Here is a 27951-nt window from a genome sequence, read left to right on the forward strand (position 1 = left end):
TACACTATCTGAGGTTTGACAATTGTGTTGTAGAGACATATGGTTTATTTAATAAACGAAACTGGGATTGGGACTAGTTGTCAGTAGTTACGTGTTATTTTGAGTTACGTGTAGCAAGATGGGCGCTCAGAAACATGTTTTAACCTCCCAAATTCTTTCTTTTCGTTTAGGCATATTTTAATCGTTTTAACTTTTAGCTAAAATGATCATACACACAATATTACAACTCATGTATTTTTCTCCTGAATATAATTAATAATTCATTGAATATATTTAAAAAAGAAACTTCCGAGCTGTATATCATATTGTACGACCGTGGGAGTCCAATTATTTTTCCCTGAAACGCCTTTTTGAGCTTAGAAATTTTGGCCCGCTCTAGCACCTACCTTATCCTGCGAAACTTCTCCTCTATGATTATTATCTATATCTTAATGGTAATTGGTATATTTTTTGACTCTATTCAGTTCTTTGAAAAAGCGATTCTTCATTGAACTTTGCGTCGCTAGAATATCTCATTTTGAGACAATACACTACAGTTCTCTTCTAATTTTTATCATTTATTACTTTTTCAGTGGCTTGTGTTGTATATTTCTCCTTTTAAGGAATTTGTCGTATTGAATTAAATATTGAGATAGTGTATGGTGATTACAGTTTGTCTTCGTCAAATCTATTGTCTCAAAAATATAAAAATACTACTTGGATACAGTTTTGAAATTCATTTCTACTGGTAAGTTCTGAAGTCTGTCCTTAAGTTAATTGGATTTTGTATATGAATTTATTCGCCATATCGGGTTTTTTTTGTTAGTAAAATGGATAGTTCTTTCACCAAATGTGTATGTCTTGTAAACAATGTTTCTTTTGATAGTTATAAAAGCAACATAATAAATTAGGCAAATAAATAATAACAAATTCTAATAGAAAAATATTGCTGAACATAAAAATACCTTTTTATCACAAAGAAGAAACTTTTATATATACTTTGTATAACAAAAAAAAGTGTCATTTCTATAAAGCTGAATGAAAAGTGTGAAACCAAGTTTACAAAGTACAGCTGTTTAAGTTAAAAATATCTCTGTACAATGAGTGTTTACTGGAAGCGTACTTGACTAAGACGTACGTCTCCTTTTATGACTAGGGAGTCCACTCTTTGAAATGGAATACGATGACTGAAGGCGAATAAATGTTGATTATTTACGGCTACCTGTAAAACAAATTGTTGTTATCATATTAATTTCAATGTGACATACATTTACAAGTGCATATTAACTGAATGCTTACGGAGTAATTGCTTTATCAAAGTTGTTGTGTAAACTGAATGCTTACGTAGCAACTGTTTTAAAGAAATTGCTTTATCAAGAGTGTTGTGTAATTTGAAGGCACACGGAGCAATTGCTTTAGAAAGATTGTTATGTAAACTGAAGTCATACGGAGCAATTGCTTTAGCAAGGTTGTTGTGTAAACTGAAGGCATACGGAGCAATTGCTTTAGCAAGATTGTTATGTAAACTGAAGTCATACGGAGCAATTGCTTTAGCAAGGTTGTTGTGTAAACTGAAGGCACTCAAAGCAATTGCTTTATCGAGGTTGATGTGTAAGCTGAAGTCATACGTAGCAGTTGCTTTAGAAAGGTTGGTGTGTAAACTGAAGGCATACGGAGCAGTTGCAAAGGTTGTCGTGTAAACTGAAGCCAAACGGAGAAATTGCTTTAGCAAGGTTGTTTTGTAAAGTGCAGGTGGTATGGATCAGTTGTTTTGTAAACTAGAGGTGCCTTTTTAAGGTTTTTGTGTAAACTGAAGGGATACGGAGCAGCAAGGTCAACTATGATCGTGCTCAGTTTGTTGGAGTACCTCCAATTATGTAGATTGAGAAGGGACACAGACGCGTTGGTCGTTCGAAACTTCTGTTGTTACCACACAACTAGTTTATAACAATTCGCTGTAACATATTGCCATTGGCTTGTAAAAATACAGCAACTAGCGGACTATTTTAGCGGTTTACATGTAGTTAGCTGTGTTTTGTCTAATGATACTGGTAGTAAACTTACGTTGAAAGTGTTCACGGGGCTGTGAAGAACAACTTCAGATTCAAATGTACACCGGTATCATAATCTCTTAAATTCAGATATAGAGTTACCTGTAAACTTATAAAATATTCAGTTATTTTAAGTTGAATTTCACATTCTTACACTCACCTTGAATTGGTTCTGTTCTACAAGAACTATCATATCAAAGCTACCATTGGGCATGAAAGGGAAATATGGTAGTTGTTTTTCTTCTGCACCCCAACTTCCGTTCTGACAGGAATTACGTACGACTACGTTGTAATCTGCACCAGCTTGAAATCGAACATCAAAATGAAGAGCTATGTCTGATCCTTCATAAGCACCACACTGTAGATTTACTGTAAACCTGTAAAAAGAAGGATATTGGAGGTATATCGTCACGTCAATAATCTCACAAATACTGAGAAAGAAATTTCATACAAGGATTATGTATTCATTGCAGGACTTCAAAAAAAGACAGTCAATTTGTAAATTAAGAATAAGTGCTCACTCTTTAAAAATTGAGACAGACAGATATATTTTAAAAAAAGCATATAGAAAGATCTCAGCGTCTTTGTTCTAATTGCTCACTTGGTAAAGTTGAAGATGAGCTTCATTTCTTATTAGAATGCCCTCTTTATGATATTCAAAGGGATGATTTTTTTAAAGACATTTCTAACAATTGTTGTAATTTTATAAATTTAAATAAATCTAAATTTTTATGGCTCTTGACCCAAGAAAATGTTACTCTTATGGAAAAACTGGGCTGTTATATTTGTGACTGTTTTGAATTAAGGAGATCAGGTATGAACACTGACACTAAGTCAAGTAAATAATTTGAGAATAAATACATATACATGTATAATGTAATTTTATTATTCTTTTATTCACAATATATACAATGTATGTGGTTTTTAGCTTGATTCTGACCAATGCTTATATTCCAAATATATATGTATATGCCTCTATTGTTGTTGTTACCAATTATGTAAATCAATTGTATCTGATTTTATGCCCTTTATGGGCCCTGTAATTTTGGAAATAAAAATATTCTATTCTATTCTATTCTATTCTATTCTATTCTATTCTATTCTATTCTATTCTATTCATTTAGAGGCTGGAATAAATCATTATGGAAGCTCGAAAGTTATTTTACCACTCATTAATGAAATGTCCATAGAGTGTTGACTGTATTGATCTTTTTAAAACTTGATCATCTGAGAAAATAGTCGCTCATCATTTGAACTTATCTTGAATATCCTTACCTAGTTGCTGTTGGATTTGGTACACCGCTTATATTGATCATTTTTCCGGGATATAATCCTCCTTGGATTGGTGTAACAAGTGGTACAGGCTGAAAAATATTCAACAAAACGTTTATGTACAGCGCAACTGGTTTTGCCATCGCGCTGACGGGACGAATTATTTACAAAAACAGTTCCAACATTCTTGGATAGATTTCAAGATGAAAAGGTATTTTAAAGTATAGTAAAATGCTTTATATCCATTGCATCGAATATAGACTCTATGTAATGGTGAAAATATACCAGAGCTGTCTATGGCGTTGGACACGGGAGTTGTTGCAACGAATTGGCATTATTGTATTTATATAAGTGCAAACATGAACTTCTTATATTATATTGTAATCTGTATTTATGACTTAGATGTTTCTTTATAAATTATTAAATAAAATGCCATTGAACCACCTTCAACATGGGCCAAAACCCATACTGTATGTAAGCTATAAAAAGTACCTATATGAAAAAACGTAAAATAATTCAAACTGAAATTATCAGCGTGATTTATCTACAAAACAAGAAACAAACCTGATAGACAGCAAGCAACGAAATCCATTGAATAACGGGAGCTTGACTCGGTACATGTACACAATGTGACGGGGTTATGCTGGTTAAACATTATGTGAGCGATGTTCTCTCCCCTAACCTTAGACAGTGGTGTTGCAGCACAAAATAAGAGAAAACTCTAAAAAAAAAAATCATTCCCAAAAAGCGTTTTGAAACTCTTCAGATTGACACCAAGCAAAAACAACAAAGAGAGAATAAGACATTCCGACATTAGTAGTCCCTCAGGCCTCTTTATCAAAACAATAAAAAATGGAATAGGGATTTCTTAGTTGACTAGAATTTTATTTAATAGTTATAGTCAATAATGAAATCAAGCTATATTGGACTAAAACTTTAAAGTCCACATTGTTCAAGTGAATTCCAAGAAAAAAAATTAACCGAAAAGTAAACGCATTACGTACCGGGTTCATCATTGGTGCACCAGGATATCCTGAAGGCTGTGGCGGTGGAGGTTGGAAGGCCCCAGCTGGTTGGAAACCACCACCTTGTGGAAATCCTCCTGCAGGTTGTGCCATCTAAAAGTAAAATTATATGCACAATCTTATCAAAAGCTGTTTAGTTGGCTTTATTTGCGTTTTTTAAAATCTATATTTTAAGGTAATAATTTGTCTGTTTTTAAATAATAAAAGATAATGAAACTGACACTTAATGTAAAAAGAAAACAAATCCAAAGCATAGAGCACAAAACATTTACAAAAGAATATGTTGGTAACGTTTTTGCATGCTTCTGGTTAGTATCACGTGGTTATATGAGTTTCTAGCTGTATCTTGACTTACCGGCGGTGGATTATGATGTTGGGGGCCATGATTTCCAAATTCAAATGAAAAAGGACCAAGCTTTATCTTTCCATGTGGACCTCCCTGTGTGAAACATATTTTACAAGTCAAACATAAAGTAAAATAAAACGCAATTTATGTTGGCTACTTTCTGAAATCTGTTACAAGTGAAAGTTCCATAACTAAACTAAATTTTATTTACAGTATACAATTATAACATGCATTTTGAAAAGCTTGGTCCTCCAAACCTTTTGTTAAGTTTAAACATATTTATTTGTAGTGGATTGGGAAACAATTTATTGAAACTTATATTAATCCCTTTCCACTTTGCGGGTGCGAGTGCTGTCTTGTAGCGGCATTAGCCTGCTCTTTTTCGAACCTTTTTAAACCTTTTGTATTTGCTCTAATTCCTATACACGATATAGCTAGCACAGAAACCTCTTTTGACAGATATAACATCTAAATCACACTAAAATGAATAAAGCGCTGAGAAAGCAATACGCAAAAATAATAGTACTTTTACATTCCCGCAAGTTGTTTTTTAATAAGCAATATTTGTGCTCTAAAAAGTCTGCAAATCAAATTTAATTCTGTTAATGATTCAACAAAATGCAAATACTTAGTAAAGTTTTGCGTGTTCTCATTCTTTGAAATAAAGGTAGGTTCATATAAACAGAGAAGATATTAAATGAATCAATGATTACTTTTCGTGTGAATTAAAATAAAGTCAATTGAGAAATGTATGTGAAAAAGCTTTAAAAATCTATCATCTAAATCGAAACATAAAGATAACTCAAAGTTTAAGCAGTTAAAGGCAACAACCATGAAAAGCAATAATTTGCCAACAGTTCATATACTTACGCTTGCTCCTGGTCCATCAAATCTGATTGAACTGACTTGGCCTGCTGGACTTATAACAGCCAAAGTGTTAACTTGGTGTTTAGCAATTCGATGGCGAAATTCACAGAAATGTTTTCCATTAACGGCTACCTGAATACACAAAATAATGTTTCAATGAAATTCGGTTATTGAAATATGCTTGTAATAGGAAAACATGTTTCAGGAATAACAAACCAACCAATTTCTTTTGTACTCTGATATTACTAACTTGTATTACAATGAATGCGACTGATATTGAACGTAGCACATATATGCTTTAACCCACAATTTATATTGCTATCGCGTCTTATTGGAGAATCTTTATTGCCTAACTGTGTTATTGATAACGCGTAGCACTGTTCGTTGCCATTTAGGTTTGTGGTGTTGATTTCCGCTTTATAAATTAACCTCTTCGTCACTATTCCAATCTTAAGTCATCACCTGGTAATTTTAAAATAAAAGACGGGTTACAAGATTTATAAGGAATCTGGTATATCCTTTTATTTTTTGTTTTAAATTATAAACTCTTCCTTGTTATACATTGATACGATGAAATTAAAGGGAAATGAAGATTAAAAGTAAATTATTACGCTTGTTTCACGCTGGAAAGGTTTTACTATACGAATTGATAAACATTGAACTGTTCCCGTTCTAATCAAAGAAATGGATATGTTGGATTTTGTCATATCATGTGTTAAGTGTAATTTTGGAATCTTGGTGCTGAAGACAGATCCCGGATGGTCTCTCTTTTTATATGTTGACAAATTTGTTTCAGGGCTCGGTATAATGGCAATGAGACAACTTAACACCATTGGCATGCCATAACATAGAAGTTAACAACTACAGGTCACCGTATGGCCTGCATAATTTTGATAATAAAGAGTCTGTATAAAACAAATGTACGATAGTTTTGACATATAGAATATAATGTTATCGAGTGCTACGTGTTTCAACTGAAGTCATTTTGTTTGAAACTTTAACGTGTTTTTATAAAATATTTTTATCTGTAGATTATTTCCTAGCAGAATTCTTAGTTTGATATAGGAAATAGAAAACCGTTCTTCTTTGTACATGTTCTTTGGAAAAAAACTATCAAATTGCAGGTTAAGTGTAGTGAAAGGCGTTTTTAAGACTTTGTTAGAGCTTTAAAACACACACATGAAGATGTGGTATTGTGAATCTAAGTAAAGATTTAGATATAAAAATAAACCAGGATGTGGAATGATTGCCAATGAGACAACTCTCCACAATAGACCAAATGACACAACTTTAAATTAACAACTATAGGTAACAGTACGTTCATCAACAGTAAGCAAGGTCTATACCATAAAGTCATTTAAGGAAAGGCCCCTGGTGTAAAAAGAATTGAAAAATAAGAAAAAAGAGGCAGGAGATACCAAAGAGAGAATAAAAACACATAAGTTGAAGAGATAGACAAAATCAGGGCAAAATTTGAAAAAAACGACAAAATCAAAAACAAGCCACCAAAAAATACATAACAATTGACAAGCTTGTCTAGGATGATTTCAAAACTTCTTCAGTGATAAATGTTATCGGTCGTATTTGAATAGTTATTTTATTGATCTCTAGACTTCTCAATCTTGCCATGAACTTTACCCTTGATAATCCCATTTTATCTTATTTCTTACAATTCGATGAACCATTCTTTAACTTATAATTTACGACTAACGTCTTTTATATCAGGCAAATGAATGGTTCCTATAACCTGTACATTTCAAATCCTAGTATATTTCCTGGCAATCTTTATGCTATTTCATTTTTTTCTAGATGATATACAAATAAACGAAGAAATCAAACAACTAATCTGGATATTTCATCTTGATAACAATATTGTAAAAGCGAAACCGGTCAATTTTATTTAAACATAATCAGGTTTTTTTTATGCAACTCAAAGTTAAAACAGGAAAAAGGAAACATTCTGAGTAGAAATATAGCTTGATTATTCCCTACAAAAATGTTATCGGTCATATTTATTCAAAAGATATTTTATCAATATCCAGACTTTAATCTAGCCATGAACTTTACCCAAGATAACCCCGTTTTATTAATATTTAGGTTTCCGGTGTATTTTCCTACATCATATATCATCGTAAATACCCGTAAGACGTGCAGATGATTCTCCGCAATATATAAACATCTTGAAAAACCGATGCGTCGTTAATTTCCTGTTGTTAAACAGCAACATGTTTTTTCCTTTAACCTTTTCCTGTTAAATAAACATCTCGTCATAAATACCTTGTAGTGATGATGCTGACATAAAATTATTATTTCGAAAGGGTAATTTTTCTGAAATGGCATGCCACCAGTTCTCTCCTCCGACCCCCATGATCCATTCTGTAGAGAGTTTCTTACTGCACAATTTTCGTTAAATCTTATGTTGAAATGTAAAGCTGTGTCTGATTGAGGATTAAGACTAGAGCCACTCATTAAATTTATTGTAAATCTGCAAATTTAAAAAAAAATGATAATAAAAATATATTTATTTGCTTGACTTCCATGAATTATTACGACCATTACGTATTAGAAAAGGGACTTCGGAAACAACGAATGATGAGTCTAAAAGACTTTTAGAAAGGGGGATCAGCCGCTTACCAGTGCTGCAATTGAAACCCTCTGTATTCCCTAAATAACTGTTTTAACATATTGATAAATTAGAATTACGTACAAACTTATGAGATGGTAAAGCTGGAACCCTTTCTTGTCTTTTGATTGTGTATTTGCATTGTGGTCACTGGATTTGTAATACATAAGTTTTAACAGTTTCAACAGAAAAAGTTTTGGCAGGGATCACTACATGAAATATTATTTTTTAGTCAGACTTACGCATTTTCATGAAATGGTACGGTTCCTTGTATAATGATCTGTCGGCCATCTGTCATACCACCGGGTATTCCCCCGATATATGGAAGAGGCTGTAGAAAAAATAAAATAATATAGCGTATTTGAAATGTTGTGAAATTCTTTCATAGATAAAAATAAAATTGTTTGGAATTTTACGTTTACCTGTATAGTTCATAATATTTAAACTGCAAGAACTCTTTGAGACTTAGATCGGTACGTTGGTTTTGTTTTTATATTTTTTGTGCTGTGTTCTTCGTACCTATCTGCTGAATAAAGACCATTCATGCCGGAGCCTTTCAAAGTTTAGGCGACTATATTGTATGGAATCTGATTCTCCCTTTTTTAAAGGCAGCACAGTGAACTCTCCTCTGGTGTATAGTTGTGTCATTAACATACCACATCTCCTTATTTCTGTTTATATGCTTACAGCCGATGTTTTTTTCTCTCGAAAAGAGCGATCCTAGAAAAGTTGTAGAAGCTAAAGCATGAACTTTTCATAAATGAAATAAGGGGAAAATGTATCCTAGTGTATGTATTTCGACGTCTACTTCATGTGACATTTATATACTTGATTATTAAAACGCATTAGATGCCGATAAACTTTTTTAAATAGAACAAACACTGGGAAATTTATAAGTTGTAGAAGAATTAGAATGAACTTTCATATAAGTAATCATAACTTTTTATATAGAACATACAAATACGGAACCAATTTAACACAAATTCAATGTTAGAATTAAACAAAAACCGGTACTTTTCCATTTTTTTCTTTTACTAAAATCGATACGTTTTACGTGTATGAAATATGAATAATGTACTCACTGGGTTGACAACTGATCCTGCGTAAGCCATCTTTACAAAGATTTCACCGGTAAATGATGAACAAAACTATATATATGTATCTACTGAAGTACACACCCCCTCACACTTGTAACATTCAGGTGACTTAAGATCATGTGATATTTAACTGATATGGTCGATAAAAACTATGAATTTCCAAATAGTTTGTAATATATATAAACTTCCGCGCCTTTTCTTCCTTAATCTATTTTCAGATATATAGGTCTATTTAACCGGATTTCAGTACTAAGTGTTAATATTTAAGTTCTAGCTTTGTCTAATTTTAAATTGACCTACTTGTTTATCAATTGTTTACAGATAATATTTATATGGAATGTAAAATTTCATTGCATTAACTATTTATATAGTATAACTTGTGTATATAAACACTTACAGCAAGGGCACAATTCAAATTTGTTTGGAACAAATTTTAAGGAATTAACCGGTACTGGCAGATGACACTTTTGTAGCTTCGTACATTTGAACTGAAGCATATTTTAAGGCAAACCATCATTTTTATCCATCAAATTGTTCACATCTTTTACAGATTTGGGTCGATTGAGATACTGGGCAACTGTTTAGGGACGACATCAAAAGATCAATGTAGGATAAAAAAAAAAAAACTTAAATCAAATAGGGGGGGGGGGGTTGTAAATTGCTGCAAGTTTTCTTTATCCAAAATCAATTTTACATGTATATATCCATATTGTTCAATCATTTTTTTCCAAATCGAGTTAAGAGCGGGGGAAAGGGGGCCAGTGAAAAAACTATGAGAAGTTTTTTTTTATCCTACATTGAACTTTTGATGTTGTCCCTTAGACGCCTGTCTATTGTTGGTGAATATGTGTTGCCCTCAAGAAGTCTTGTTGTTAGTTTTGTGGATTGGTTTCTGTCTAAATGATGTACACCACAACCTTTTCTCATTCACATTTCACTTTGCCAAATAAAAACTTAAAATCTATAGGGAAACAAACTAGAAATTAACCTCAAAACAATTACAGAATATATACTTTAAGGAAAGGATTAAGAAATAAATCTTGGAACAGATTGTAGCTTGAAAAAAAAGCAAATAACAATATGCGATTTGTAAAACGGGTGTTCCAGTATATTAGACCCCGTTTACACTGACAAAGTTGAGATCGATCTTTGGTCCAGTGTAAACGGGTAAGATCGATCTTCAATCGGACTTAAAAAGTCTACCTCTAGCTAGAGGTGGTTTTAAAAAGATCGATCTTATTTGAATCGTAAAACGCTTATATCGATCGCGATCGATCTTTTGTCAGGTGAATGACATATTTAGATAGGAAAATAAAGATCAGACCGGATTAAATAAGATCGATCTCGATCGATCTTGCTTGTGCAATGTACACGCGAACTGGTCTTTTTAAGATCGATTCAAATAAAGATCGATTTAATTTCTTTGCAAGTGTATAAAACGGGGTCTAGAAAAAAATCATATACCTATATATACATGTAGTCTCATAATCGAAACAAATATATATATATATATATATATATATATATATATATATATATATATATATATATATATATCTGAAGTTTAGGCAAATGAAACTAACAAACATATCAATCCATCAACTAAAAATAAAATGCACAACTAAAATGCGTTTCTTTAATACACTATTCGTTAAACTTAAAAAAAAATTTTTTTTTTAATTTTTGTAAACCTCATTCCAGACATCTATCCATAGATGTATGACTAACCTAGTTTGGTAAATCCTAAATCAATGAGTGTATTTACATGTAGCTAAGTATGTATAGGGATATAAGTATTTTTAGTCTCATCGAATGTGAAACAAAAGTAATGGTATTCAGGAAACATATTTTCTATTAGGCTTAAATTAAAATATTGTTTGTTTGCAGTTTACCGACCGACCCTTGAAAATCCTCCCGACTGAAAATTTTATTGCTTTAAATTTGAAGAATTTTTTTTTAATACTTCTAACGCGATCCGGAACTTTGGGTCCTTTCCGGAAATGATTTAAAGTCTGGGTCAATTACGCATTTCACGTTCGGTTTTTCTTAGCTTCCCGTCAAGCGTTCATGTGACCATTTAATGATAAAGCACATGGATTTTTAGCTATAAATAGAGTTGGGTCTATGAGCAACATCCACGAGCATACCCGGACACCGTGATACCGGAAGTCCACGAGCATACCAGTGAAAGAGAAAGTAGAAAATAACATATATATAGATGTAACTGGCGTTGTGTAAATAGATGTTACTATGTGTAAGAGTCGTGTTTATTTTCATAGTATGGTCAGATTATATTAATTCGTACTCTTTTTTAACAGACAATGGCTTTTTATGCAGTGTGAAAAATTATGAAAGATATTTTTGGAATTAAAAAAATAATTATCTTAGTCTATTAAAGCTGAGACTACTATAACACTATGTAGCGATGTGTACGAGGAGCCATATTGGTATATGGTATATTATTAATCAGTTAACATTAATTTAGCAATAAATCACTTTAATCATGCTTCAGTGATTCCCTCTATTACCAACATGAACCAAATTTGTTTCCAACAGTGTGGAACACCCCCCCCTCTTTTCCCCCACAACCCCCTCGGCCTGGATCCGCCCTATATGACAATGTAGCGTAAGAAACATTGAAAGTTATTCATCATTGCAGTTTGTCCTTAGATTAATAAAATTAGAATTGAATTTATAATAAAGATATATTAATAGTAATTATGAGAAAGTAATCTTATTCATTTACAACAAGTATACGGCCGTTTACCTCCGTTAAGGGGGTGTCACATTATGGTAAACCGTTGTCCATTCGTCAGTCCGTCGACAAGAAACTTTGGTGAATTGTTTAAATATATTGACCTAAATATTTCGAATTTACTTTTACTAGTTATTGGGTTTAATTCATGAAGAAAGGGGGATTTTCCATTTTTCGGACAATAACTCAATACTGCTTTCAGCAGTTTTCTTGAAACTTTGGTAAATTGTTTATATTAATTTATTTGAACTCCCATTCGATTTTTATAAATTTTATATTTTAAGGTTCCGAGTTACTGGATTCTATTCTTAAAAAGAGGGGATTTGGGTGACTGATTTATATCTATTAAGATAACCTCCCTTTAGTTTTTTTTTTTTATCAATTTCCGATATGACATTGAGAAGTTATTGAACTTTTTTCTTTGAAAAAGCGACGGGCGTATCTTTGTTTAACTTCTAAAACCTAATTATGATTTGCACGGATTTTCCACCTATTGCATGTAACGTAAACGTTATTATTAATCGTGGAGAACCGTAGTGTTGATCCTGACGTAAGATGTTGTACATTTCTATACGTGTTACCTTCTTATGGACTTGGTCAAGTGTTTTTGAATACTACAGTATCGAACTTTTACTCAAGTTTGATTCTATGTCAAGTTTTACTGACAAGGATTTTTCCAGTCTACACTAGGTAATAATATATCCATTTTATTTATGTGACAACCTACTCCAATGCTCTCGCATGTACGATATAATTGCTTAGAAATCAATGCTGTCATCGCAGTAGTAAGACCAAGAGTGGAATATAACGCAGACACGTGGGTTTCGGAATCCTATACGTAGGACATTATAGATAACATAGAGAAGAGCAGCTCAATACGATATCTTTATACCTACAAAGAGTAAATAGCCTAGAATAAATTGCCGGAATCGACAGTGAAATCTCCCAACATGGAATCTTTCAAGACACTGATCACGTAGATGATGGAATGTTTCTATCCTGATCCGACTGTACAGCATGCACATTATTTCTTATTTTCTATTTTCGATCTTTTATTGTATATAGATATTGCCTGAACTTTCGTACGCACAACTGAGTTTAATAACTATACCAAAGAACATATTTTCCTCAGCAGAGTATGGGTTAGGTAGTCCGCCTGCCACTTGTATTCTTAATGATATTCGAACAGAGATTATGCCAAATGTCCGGTATCGCCAGAGAAATGAGCACTCTTTCTAAAAAAAAAAACCCAATCCGTATAGAGTGGTCAAGCATACCTGCAATATTGAATAATTCACAAAGTGACAGAGAAAATGGTCAGAGAAATTTTGGTTGATATGGATTAGCTGACCTCTCAGTAGTGGTCTCGTTGCAGTTGCACAAATATTTTTTTCCAAATAATACGGTAGTATCATGAATATTGAAATAAGGGTATTACATCCACAAGGGACCTATGTTATATGTGGTATATTTTATCATTAAATACTACACCCACAAGGGTACCTGTGATGTAAATGGTATATTTGACCATTAAATACTACATCCTTGAAAGTACAAATGATATATTTGACCATTAAATACTACATCCATGAGGGTACCTGTGATATATATGGTATATTTAACCATGAAATACTACATCCACAAGGGTACCTGTGATATATATGGTATATTTGACCATTAAATACTACATCCATGAGGGTACCTGTGATATATATGGTATATTTGACCATTAAATACTACATCCATGAGGATACCTGTGATATATATGGTATATTTGACCATTAAATACTACATCCACGAGGGTACCTGTGATATATATGGTATATTTGACCATTAAATACTACATCCATGAGGGTACCTGTGATATATATGGTATATTTGACCATTATATATTACATCCTTGAAAGTACAAATGATATATTTGACCATTAAATACTACATCCATGAGGGTACCTGTGATATATATGGTTTATTTGACCATTATATATTACATCCTTGAAAGTACCAGTGATATATTTGACCATTAAATACTACATCCACGAGGGTACCTGTGATATATATGGTATGTTAAACCATTGTATATTACATCCACGAGGGTACCTGTGATATATATGATATATTTAACCATTGTATATTACATACACGAGGGAACCTGTGATGTATATGGTATATCAAACCATTGTATATTACATCCACGAGGGAACCTGTGATATATATGGTATATCAAATCTTTGTATATTACATACACGAGGGTACCTGTGATATTTATGGTATATTTGACCATTAAATACTACATCCACGGGGGTACCTGTGATATATATGGTGTATTTAACCATTGTATATTACATCCACGAGGATACCTGTTATATATATTGTATATCAAACCATTGTATATTACATCCACGAGGGTACCTGTGATATTTATGGTATATTTAACCATTAAATACTACATCCACGAGGGTACCTGTGATATATATGATATGTCAAACCATTAAATACTACATCCACGAGGATACCTGTTATATGTATGGTATATCAAACCATTGTATACTACATCCACGAGGGTACCTGTGATATATATGGTATATTTAACCATTAAATACTGCATCCACGAGGATACCTGTTATATATATGGTATATTTAACCATTAAATACTACATCCACGAGGGTACCTGTGATATGTATGGTATATTTAATCATTAAATACTACATCCACGAGGGTACCTGTGATATATATGATATGTTAAACCATTAAATACTACATCCACGAGGATACCTGTTATATATATGGTATATTTAACCATTAAATACTACATCCACGAGGATACCTGTTATATATATGGTATATTTAACCATTTAATACTACATCCACGAGGGTACCTGTGATATATATGATACATTTAACCATTAAATACTACATCCACAAGGATACCTGTTATATGTATGGTATATTCAACCATTAAATACTACATCCACGAGGGTACCTGTGATATATATGATATGTTAAACCATTAAATACTACATCCACGAGGATACCTGTTATATGTATGGTATATTTAACCATTATATTCTACATCCACGAGGGTACTTGTGATATATGAGGTGGATTTTACCATTAAATACTACATCCAGGAGGGTACCTGTGATATATATGGTATATTTAACCATTAAATACTACATCCACGAGGATACCTGTTATATATATGGTATATTTAACCATTAAATACTACATCAACGAGGGTACCTGTGATATGTATGGTATATTTAATCATTAAATACTACATCCACGAGGGAACCTGTTATATATATGGTATATTTAACCATTAAATACTACATCCACGAGGATACCTGTTATATATATGGTATATTTAACCATTAAATACTACATCCACGAGGATACCTGTTATATATATGGTACATTTAACCATTAAATACTACATCCACGAGGATACCTGTTATATATATGGTATATTTAACCATTAAATACTACATCCACGAGGATACCTGTTATATATATGGTACATTTAACCATTAAATACTACATCCACGAGGATACCTGTTATATATATGGTATATTTAACCATTAAATACTACATCCACGAGGGTACCTGTGATATATATGGTAGATTTAAGCATTATATTCTACATCCACGAGGGTACTTGTGATATATGAGGTGGATTTGACCATTAAATACTACATCCACGGGGGTACCTGTGATATATATGGTATATCAAACCATTGTATATTACATACACGAGGGTACCTGTGATATATATTGTATATCAAACCATTGTATATAACATACACGAGGGTACCTGTGATATATATGGTATATTTGACCATTAAATACTACATCCACGAGGGTACCTGTGATATATAAGATGGATTTTTCCATTAAATTCTACATCCACGAAGGTACCTGTGATATATAAGGTAGATTTAACCATTACATTCTACATCCACAAGGGTACCTGTGATATATGAGGTGCATTTGACCATTAAATACTACATCCACGAGGGTACCTGTGATATATATGGTATGTTAAACCATTGTATATTACATCCACGAGGGTACCTGTGATAGATATGATATATTTAACCATTGTATATTACATCCACGAGGGTACCTGTGATGTATATGGTATATCAAACCATTAAATACTACATCCACGAGGATACCGGCTATATGTATGGTATATTTAATCATTAAATACTACATCCACGAGGATACCTGTTATATATATGGTATATTTAACCATTAAATACTACATCCACGAGGGTACCTGTGATATATATGATACATTTAACCATTAAATACTACATCCACGAGGGTACCTGTGATATGTATGGTATATTTAATCATTACATACTACATCCACGAGGGTACCTGTGATATATATGATATGTTAAACCATTAAATACTACATCCACGATGATACCTGTTATATATATGGTATATTTAACCATTAAATACTACATCCACGAGGATACCTGTTATATATATGGTATATTTGACCATTGTATATTACACCAACGAGGGTACCAGTGATATAATTGGTATACTTAACCTTCAATACTACATCCACGAGGATACCTGTGATATATAAGGTGGATTTAACTATTAAATTCTACATCCACGAGGGTACCTGTGATATATATGGTAGATTTAACCATTAAATACTACATCCACGGGGATACCTGTTATATATATGGTATATTTAACCATTAAATACTACATCCACGAGGATACCTGTTATATATATGGTATATTTAACCATTAAATACTACATCCACGAGGGTACCTGTGATATGTATGGTATATTTAATCATTAAATACTACATCCACGAGGGTACCTGTTATATATATGGTTTAAATACTACATCCACGAGGATATCTGTTATATATATGGTACATTTAACCATTAAAAATACTACATCCACGAGGATACCTGTTATCTATATGGTATATTTAACCATTAAATACTACATCCACGAGGATACCTGTTATATATATGGTATATTTAATCATTAAATACTACATCCACGAGGGTACCTGTTATATATATGGTTTAAATACTACATCCACGAGGATATCTGTTATATATATGGTACATTTAACCATTAAAAATACTACATCCACGAGGATACCTGTTATCTATATGGTATATTTAACCATTAAATACTACATCCACGAGGATACCTGTTATATATATGGTATATATAACCATTGTATATTACACCAACGAGGTTACCAGTGATATAATTGGTTTTCCTTAACCTTCAATACTACATCCAAGAGGATACCTGTGATATATAAGGTCGATTTAACTATTAAATTTTACATCCACGAGGGTACCTGTGATATATATGGTAGATTTAAGCATTATATTCTACATCCACGAGGATACCTGTGATATATATGGTATATTTAACCATTAAATACTACATCCACGAGGGTACCTGTGATATGTATGGTATATTTAATCATTAAATACTACATCCACGAGGGTACCTGTTATATATATGGTTTAAATACTACATCCACGAGGATACCTGTTATATATATGGTACATTTAACCATTAAAAATACTACATCCACGAGGATACCTGTTATATATATGGTATATTTAACCATTAAATACTACATCCACGAGGATACCTGTTATCTATATGGTATATTTAACCATTAAATACTACATCCACGAGGATACCCGTGATATATATGGTATATTTAACCATTGTATATTACACCAACGAGGTTACCAGTGATATAATTGGTTTTCCTTAACCTTCAATACTACATCCAAGAGGATACCTGTGATATATAAGGTGGATTTAACTATTAAATTCTACATCCACGAGGGTACCTGTGATATATATGGTTGATTTAAGCATTATATTCTACATCCACGAGGGTACTTGTGATATATGAGGTGGATTTGACCATTAAATACTACATCCACGGGGGTACCTGTGATATATAGGGTATATCAAACCATTGTATATTACATACACGAGAGTACCTGTGATATATATGGTATATCAAACCATTGTATACTACATCCACGAGGGTACCTGTGATATATATGGTATATAAAACCATTGTATATTACATACACGAGGGTACTTGTGATATATATGGTATATTTGACCATTAAATACTACATCCACGAGGGTACCTGTGATATATAAGGTGGATTTAACCATTAAATTCTACATCCACGAGGGTACCTGTGATATATAAGGTAGATTTAACCATTATATTGTACATCCACGAGGGTACTTGTGATATACGAGGTGGATTTGACCATTAAATACTACATCCACGAGGATACCTGTAATATATATGGTATGTTAAACCACTGTATATTACATCCACGAGGGTACCTGTGATATATATGGTATGTTAAACCACTGTATATTACATCCACTACGGTACCTGTGATATATATGGTATATCAAACCATTGTATATTACATCCACGAGGGTACCTGTGATATATATGGTATATCAAACCATTGTATACTACATCCACGAGGGTACCTGTGATATATATGGTATATCAAATCATTGTATATTACATACACGAGGGTACCTGTGATATATATGGTGTATTTGACAATTAAATACTACATCCACGAGGGTACCTGTGATATATATGGTGTATTTAACCATTGTTTATTACATCCACGAGGGTACCTGTGATATATATGGTATATCAAACCATTGTATACTACATCCACGAGGGTACCAGTGATATAATTGGTATATTTAACCACTGTATATTACATCCAAGAGGATACCTGTGATATGTATGGTATATTTAACCATTAAATACTACATCCACAAGGGTACCTGTGATATATATGGTATATTTGACCATTAAATACTACATCCACGAGGGTACCTGTGATATATATGGTGTATTTAACCATGAAATACTACATCCACAAGGGTACCTGTGATATATATGGTATATTTGACCATTAAATACTACATCCACGAGGGTACCTGTGATATATATGGTGTATTTAACCATGAAATACTACATCCACAAGGGTACCTGTGATATATATGGTATATTTGACCATTAAATACTACATCCACGAGGGTACCTGTGATATATATGGTGTATTTAACCATGAAATACTACATCCACAAGGGTACCTGTGATATATATGGTATATTTGACCATTAAATACTACATCCACGAGGGTACCTGTGATATATATGGTGTATTTAACCATGAAATACTACATCCACAAGGGTACCTGTGATATATATGGTATATTTGACCATTAAATACTACATCCACGAGGGTACCTGTGATATATATGGTGTATTTAACCATGAAATACTACATCCACAAGGGTACCTGTGATATATATGGTATATTTGACCATTAAATACTACATCCACGAGGGTACCTGTGATATATATGGTGTATTTAACCATTAAATACTACATCCACAAGGGTACCTGTGATATATGAGGTATATTTGACCATTACATACTACATCCACGAGGATACCTGTGATATATATGGTGTATTTAACCATTGTATATTACATCCACGAGGATACCTGTGATATGTATGGTATATTTAACCATTAAATACTACATCCACGAGGGTACCTGTGATATATATGATATGTTAAACCATTAAATACTACATCCACGAGGATACCTGTGATATGTATGGTATATTTAACCATTAAATACTACATCCACGAGGGTACCTGTGATATGTATGGTATATTTAACCATTAAATACTACATCCACGAGGGTACCTGTGATAGATAGAGTGGATTTGACACTTAAATACTACATCCACGAGGGTTTCTGTGATATATATGGTACATTTGAACATTATATATTACATCCATGAGGGTACCAGTGACATATATTGTGTATTTGACCATTATATATTACATCCACGAGGGTTCTACATCTAAGAGGGTACCTGTGATATATATGGTATATTTGACCATTAAATATTACACCTGCCAGAGTTCATGTGATATATATAGTGGAACTAACCATTTTAATTTACATGGATCCATGAGGGACTTGTGATATATATATGTTGTATAAAAAATGTAAAACCATTCCAATGAGAAAACTAACTCTGATTTATGTAAAAAATGATATACATGTGTAGCGTTGCACAATCACTATTCTATTTCAAACTCACTTTCTTTTTTTTTTGGTTCACCAGAGCATTCAGATTGATATGCAAGTGAATCAATTACAAACTGTTGTCCTTAAAACATAGCACAAGTTATTTTTTTTCTATTCATTAGAAAATCAGGTGACAAATGTGACAGTAATTTGCAATGAATAGATAAAACTTGCATAAATTTAGTAGTTATTTTCCATTCAAAATTTTTGCTATCAAATTAATTATATTTTGTATAACATTGCATGTACCAATGGTCAAAGATTCAAAATAATTCTGAATTTACAATAAATATTTTAAACCAGTAAATCATGTACTGAAAAATGGAACAATAAAATATAGTTGAATATGAAATACAACCTGTATCAAAACTAATACATTTATCTTAAAGAAATTATAATTTGTGTACTGTGTTCAACACTGCAGTTGAGAAATAGACAATAACATGGAACCTTAGTACTCATTAATAGCAAATTTAAGGCATCTTTTTCCGTAAAATATCTGAAATTTTCACTTCTGTTCTCTTCGCAGATTCATTTGCTGCATCGTATGAACATCCAGTTAAGTAACAATGTATGAAAAGTACCATCTCTTTTCCAGCAATATATCTTACATAATCATTGGCATACCTAAAAAAAATTCAAATATATTTAGTCTTCCATATCATTTTTGAGGTGACCTACATTTGTGTAGATTTTACAATGACATGCATTACATTTGCGTAAATTTACCTAAAGTTCACTTGAGGATTTTTTAACTGTAATTTGTTTTTCAATTATTGTTTTGAACATAATTTGGCGATCATTTTCATATAATGATAAACATATACAGGAGTCTTATAATAAGACAAGTCTTTGTTTAATTTGTTTATACATGTATAAACACTAAAAAGCACAAAATTTATGTAAAAGAAAAGTTTTGAACAAAATACAGCCACTACCATGGAAAAGAACATTCAAAGTATATAGTCATGAATAAAACACAGTATACATGTGGATGAAATATATGCATGAATCATTTATAGATCAGTCCTTGTCTGGTACTTGTATCCTAGCTATTTGAGATTGCATTGCAGGAAATTTTACCAGTTTGAAATTTCAGAAATTGTTGAACGGTAAACTGAAATTCTCCTTGTCTGTGGGATTTACAAGGCTTGGTTATTGCTGCCGAGAATGAAATGAAAGTGGTCGATGGAACTTGTACAATAATGTCAACAAAAGTTTAGATGGCTGGATGAGTTTAATAAAACTGTTCATTGTAATGGCTATGAAAAGACTAGCCTATTTTTGGTATATTTTGTTTCTTCATTTGAGCACAGCTGTCCACATTGCTGGTGGTGACTCACTGGTAAATTTTATTTTCAACTAAGTAGTTTGGAAATTTGTTGAAATTTTCATTGAACTTTTATTTTTTTTCATCATTTTATTAAATATTTTTTTTCAAAATAATTTCAGTTTAAAAAAGAATATTTTAACAATATCAATTTGTCTTTGTTTATAAAAAGTTATGCATATTGTTTTCATATAAATCTGCACAAATGCATTTTAGAGAAGTAATTTTTATAAACCCTTTAAATAGTCATCAGTGCCAAAATTAAATTTGTAAGACAGTATGCAGCTTTAAATTTGAAAGAATGTGAGTACTCATAGAACATGATTCATACTAACATTTTGTGTTCCTTGAAAATTGACTTCAGCTTGCAATCTGGCAGTTCCCTTATTGACCAATACCAACTGCTGTAAGGGTTTCTAGAATAATAAAATAAATTATTTAATTTTCACGTATATTTTAACATGTACATATTTATTTGTTTGTAAACATGATTATACATGAGAGAAATGTCAGTCTGTTCTTCATTATGAAATTTTAGTATAAATTATCATTAGTTTTTATTAAAGCCATCACAAAAAATGATAGGCAAGATATTAAACTGCATTAACTGTATAATTATGTGTGATATAGTCATTAACCTTATAACACATGGTTTGCGACATTCAATAATTATTTCACAAAGTTTTATTCCTCATGTCAATAAAGAATATATGTTCTTGGAATTTTTATAAAATTATGCTTCAAATCAAATACCAGTAAATACATTTGTTACCACATTTGGTACAGCTGAATCATGTTCTACCTGTTCCATACTCAAAGCCTGGAATCCTAAGTGTTTCAAAGCCTTGTATGAATCAACTTCATATTTAAAAACAACTTACTTGTATGGAGTATTTTTGTATACCAGCTCACTTAATAAACACTCTGTTGCTTTAATCATTTCCTGTTAATTGAAATTTATAATTTGTTTTAATTAAAACACTAGGAGGAATTATAAAAATAAACTGGTGATACAGAGAACTGTGACGTCGATTTATAATTTTGATAGTAAAATGAAAATATCAAAATTAAACCAAAAATATTTCATCTAGTAAATTATGCTTATACTCAAGTTCAATGAGCCATCACTGAAGGAACAGGATCTGATAATTTCTTTAACAAATAGTTGATGTTGCCGCCAATATAAAAAAGAAGATGTGGTATGATTGCCAATGAGACAACTATCCACAAAAGACCAAAATGACACAAACATTAACAACTATAGCATACCTAATTCCTGCTTTTTACCCTCTCAAGGCAAGACAAAAGTAGAGACAGTCTAACAATTATACTTAAGTTGCACGTAAACTTTACCAAAACCTATCTTGTTTATCATTTATGCTGAGCCACATTTATGTATATCCATTCTGGTTTAAAGGATGATGTAAAAGAATGAAAAAAATGGGTTAAAATAGTGATTTAGAGGTTACAAATCCTGAATTGACAATTGCATTATCCTATGTGTCTGATCACCACTGCTCAGATAAAAATAAAAATAAGTATGTAATTTATACCTGATTGTTGAATAAATTCTTTCCGAAACAATGAGTGTTTCTCTCTCTGTTATAAACCATTGATGGATCATTCATGAATTCATGATGTCTTTCATGATCAGGTTTTGCGCTGTAATGTATATGGAAAATTATAAGGTTTGTAGAAATACACAGCTGCATGACAACCATAGGGACTACTAAATTGTCTTGTATGAGCCTTGATTGCTAAATTGGGGTTCAGTTCAATTACAGGAATGGTAAAACCAAAGACTTCAAGATTTCAATAATGTCTTATTTTCAATTTGCTATGGTCAGTTTGTAAATACTATGCAAGTCTATGTAGTTGACTCTACTCGTAATTTATAGTAGTAGATGAAAACTTTGTACACAAAGTTCAGCAATTTTCTGAAATAATGCCCCACCCCCTCCCCTTTCTGAATGCATGATTTTCTCACTGTTTTGAAGACCAATTCATTGGTGGCCTAGGCCTGACATCTGCCCTTTGGTCAGGTTATTGTCTCTTTGATACATTCCCAATATCCGTTCTAAATTTTATTGACATGACTTTGAATTATGAAAAGTAAATGATTAATTATATATATTAAGACACTAAAGAATGATTGAAGTTTGGTGAACATGTCTGTCTGATATAATACATCTGGTTTTGACCTGTTTAATTACTCGCTCTCAACCCATATGGAACTTACTGACCCTGTATATAGCGTATTAGGACACTTACACTATGTAACTAATAATATCAATTTCATTTTTATATTGCAATTTAACTTGTTGGTAATATTTTATTTGAATCTTACCATCCAATGTCAGAGCAGGTCATGATTTTGTCAAGGTATTTCATAAAAGCTTCCTTCTGAAACAAAAAGTTCATATATTATAAAAACCAAGTTGAATTTTAAATGAATGGATTCTGATAGCTGTTCAACATCCAGTGACAAATAACATGCATATTCATCACACCTGGATTTCAGTATGTAGATTAAATACTAGTAAGATAATTAATTTTTCAATGCAGGTTAAAGGAACTTTTTGTATAATTTGAACATTTACAACAATGTTTAATTGGCTGTTTTTATTACAAAAAAATCAGTACAAAATACCTTATAAACTATTAGCGTGGTAACTTACTTGTGTGTGATATAGTGAAACTGGAAAAGCTGAAAGTAAATATGAAATCTATGGATTTTTTTATGGTAAATATTCATCATCACTAATTTATGAAATTTCTTTTGATCATACCAACTGATAATTTCCTTTCTCAGAACAGTAGCATACGAAATTTTTTTACTAGAAATTAAAAATTTACAAATTGAAATTACCAACCTCGTCATAGGTAAATTAGCAATTAACCAATTATCATTGGTCATCCTGACTAGATTGCTTTTCGCCGTACTGGCTAAAGCAAGAAAATCAATATCGTTGAGATGTCTAAGGATAATCTATAAGTATTAGTAATATTACACCATAACAGCTTTCTGAGTGTTTTAAATTCCCTTATCTTCATTCTTGTTATGAATGAAAAGGCAAATTGCAATATATATGTAAGAATTTGTATTTTTTATAACAAGAAACACCAAGAATAATTTAAGTAGTCACCAATTGGATAAAATTTCAAAAACACAGCAAAAAAGTGCATTATAATATTAATGCTTCAGCAGCAAAAAAATGGATATTCCAGATGAAATTTAAATATACCATATCCTAAGGTATGACTGAAATAACTGTTCGTGTTATTAATTATATTTTTCTCATGAATAGTAAATGTATTTTAAAATGAGCAGAACAAAAATCCAAATGACTAATGTAAATGACATCACAAAAAGGTAAGAAAAATTGTTTAAAATACCCTTAAACAAACTGATTTTTAAAAATACAATACCTTTTACTGTTTCTCTTTCATCAGATTTACTTTTACTCTGGTTTCTTCTTCTAGCTAGTTCCTGTAAATAATTTTTTTTCAAAAATTTAACTTCTGTAGAGTTTGAATAAAAAATATTGCATTTGAATTAACATTACATTTATTTTCTTTCATCAGTAAAAGATTGTCCCTGAATTATTCAGCATTCAAGATATATTTACATCTTCGATTCACAGACTCCAAATGCAGCCCAAATTGTTTTAAGTAGTATAATGGTAGCTTTCAGAAATATTAAGTTCAATCTCATACAATAGAATTTCCTATTCTGATTTTAGTGTGATAATATACTGTTACTGCTTTAAGCTCATAAAGGAGTTGAAAATATAGGTTTAAAAGTTTGAACACAAATAAACCAAAGGATAACAGTTTTAATTCAGAAAAGTGGATTTACATCACTGACAATCATACAATATTTTTTAGAGATAGTTGTTGTGTCCTCTAGAATATATGTACAATATTAGCCTTGTTTCAATGCTTAGGAGTCCATTTGAACATAAACAGGAGAGGAAAAGTATCAAACACTGCCAAATTTCTAGAATAGGAAATCTTTAAAAATCTCAGCTAAATTTCGTATCTTAATTTGACAAGCCATTTTAGAGACCAAATCACATTTTCACATGTTTCAGATTTCATAGTTCTAAGTACTCTCTTTGGGGAGTGATTCTAATTTCTTGAAACTATATTGACGCTCTTCATTAAAATAATATTTATATATCATAGTTAAAAGTACCCTTCTTCAAAACATACAAACATACCAGGCATTGTGGGCAATCAAATACAATTGGAACTTCCTCTTCTAAGTAACCAATACAGGATGGATGGTACCATCTCTCACATGTGTCACAGAGCCAATATGACCTAAATGTTTAAATATTATTTTTTTTTATCTATTACGAGCATCACAAAATTAATGAGAATTAACAAAGATGCAGTTCATATTTTATAAATGAAATTATTCTTTTGATGCTTATGATACAAAATCTGAAATTTTTGTTTACGTCTTTGTCATTATCAACTACAACAAATGTTTTGTTGGCATCTTTGATCTATGTTTCAACACAAGTGTTACAATATTTCTCCACTTGAAAATGTGACAGTTGAATTTTAATATTGAAAGTGTGAGGCATGTCAATCTTTTAAATCACTAAAATCTAACTGTTCAGAGTGAAGAAATATCCTTATACACTAGTTCTATTAGTGGACTCTGTTTCTCCAATGATTGTTATCCTTCCTTTTCAAAGATTTTTTCATGACATATCACAATAAAAATTTCAGAAAAAAACAAGAAAACTAGACCTCATATTTAAATTTAACCAATCATTTACCAAGAACAAATATATGGGTAACTCTGACTATTAGACAGAATTAAAAAAAAAGATAAAATAAAGGAAGTATATAAATGATAACAATGTCATACCTGCCATCATTTTTTTTCAAGCATATGCAATGCGTCTTCTTTCCACTTTTCCAGGAAGGAAATACATATGACGCTGATCTTCTCTGAAATAGTGAAACAGAACATGCTGAAGGAATGTCTATCAAATCTGTTCAAACTTGTTTTTATAACAAAAGTGATTCAGAAGACATTATTCTACAACAGTATCATATATGTGCATAATAAAATTATTGTGGAAAAGGGTTGAATACATTTTTGGGTATTGTGCTATCTGAAATCAAGTTTGGTTTTTTTACAAGCCAATTAACATAAAAACAGTTGATTCTTAAAAAACTGCATTGAAGCAATTTCCTGAAGATCAAGTTAAATTATCTGCATCTTGTGACCAACAGTTTATCTAAATAGATGTAGGAAGATGTGGTATGAGTGCCAATGAGACAACTCTCCATCCAAGACAAAATTCATAAAAGTTAACCATTATATACTATCTTCAACATGGAGCCTAGGGTATGCCTTTTTGTTTGATTGTATGAGAATAATTCAATTTTGGATGTAACACGTCTTCTGATTGGCTGATGTCGTTTTGTTTATCAGCGCATAGACATAATTAGTCATGTGAGTGTGACGTCATCACCGTTTTTTTCATTTTTTACTCCAGTTTGAAATATAAGAAATAACTGTAATATCTTATCTGTCTATTGGAAATAACATAAAAAATGTGGTGCACACTTTAAAATAACACGCTACACAGGTTATTCAGTGTGCACCACATTTTTTATGTTATTTCTTCATAGACAGAAAAAATATTACAGTCATTCCTTAAATAAAATCTCCTTAGCATTCCAAACATTATTCTTCCATTGTTTGTAGAGGGAAAATCCACACATAAACACAAAATGATATCTCAAAGTTATATCTCTGTTGGATATGCAAATGAAAATTACAAGAAATTTTCAATAACATATTTTCTAAATACCTTTTTGGCATTCTCACGAAGTCTATATCTTTTTTCTTTATTTTCATCAGATATTGCAGATGGCAGATCCTCCTCCTCTTCTTCAATATTTTCCTCCTCTTCATTAATATTTTCCTCCTCTTCATCCATATTCTTCTCCTCTCCATCCATATTCCTCTCCTCTTCATCCATATTCATCTCCATATTCTTCTCCATATTCTTCTCCTCTTCATCCATATTCTTCTCCATATTCCTCTCCTCTCCATCCATATTCCTCTCCTCTTCATCCATATTCATCTCCTCTCCATCCATATTCCTCTCCTCTCCATCCATATTCTTCTCCATATTCCTCTCCTCTTCATCCATATTCATCTCCATATTCTTCTCCTCTTCATCCATATTCTTCTCCATATTCCTCTCCTCTCCATCCATATTCCTCTCCTCTCCATCCATATTCTTCTCCTCTTCATCCATATTCTCCTTTTCATCCATATTCTTCTCCTTTTCATCCATATTCTCCTCTGTATCAATAATTACTACTTCATCAATATTATCCTGTTCCTCTTCTTTAATAATGATATCTGCACAATTTTCTTTCAATCTT

At 31.8% G+C, this 27951-nt stretch overlaps 2 protein-coding genes across 3 annotated transcripts; both read right to left on the bottom strand.

Annotated features, from left to right (window-relative positions):
- Window positions 1-897: 897 nt before the first annotated feature.
- On the bottom strand, window positions 898-9596 carry LOC143068286 (galectin-4-like). Of its 2 annotated transcripts, XM_076242209.1 has the most exons (9): window positions 9246-9596; window positions 8406-8494; window positions 7818-8025; window positions 5544-5672; window positions 4683-4766; window positions 4307-4420; window positions 3306-3394; window positions 2191-2407; window positions 898-1201 (listed from the first exon to the last, which is right to left on the bottom strand). In XM_076242209.1, exons 1-9 carry the CDS (start codon window positions 9273-9275, stop codon window positions 1088-1090), a joined length of 1074 nt encoding a protein of 357 aa, XP_076098324.1. In that variant the 5' UTR covers window positions 9276-9596; the 3' UTR covers window positions 898-1087. The 2 variants fall into 2 exon arrangements, with proteins under 2 accessions (XP_076098324.1, XP_076098325.1); XM_076242210.1 differs by lacking the exon at window positions 4683-4766 and having other exon boundaries at window positions 9246-9404.
- Window positions 9597-20488: 10892 nt separating this feature from the next.
- LOC143066473 (uncharacterized) lies at window positions 20489-27530 on the bottom strand. Its single transcript, XM_076239389.1, has 10 exons — window positions 27369-27530; window positions 26414-26496; window positions 25752-25854; window positions 24958-25018; window positions 24207-24235; window positions 23876-23931; window positions 23082-23190; window positions 22410-22471; window positions 21864-21944; window positions 20489-20825 (listed from the first exon to the last, which is right to left on the bottom strand). Exons 1-10 carry the CDS (start codon window positions 27516-27518, stop codon window positions 20672-20674), a joined length of 888 nt encoding a protein of 295 aa, XP_076095504.1. The 5' UTR covers window positions 27519-27530; the 3' UTR covers window positions 20489-20671.
- Window positions 27531-27951: the final 421 nt, after the last annotated feature.

This window comes from Mytilus galloprovincialis, chromosome 3 (assembly GCF_965363235.1).
Source record: "Mytilus galloprovincialis chromosome 3, xbMytGall1.hap1.1, whole genome shotgun sequence".
Classification (NCBI taxonomy): Eukaryota; Metazoa; Mollusca; class Bivalvia; order Mytilida; family Mytilidae; genus Mytilus; species Mytilus galloprovincialis.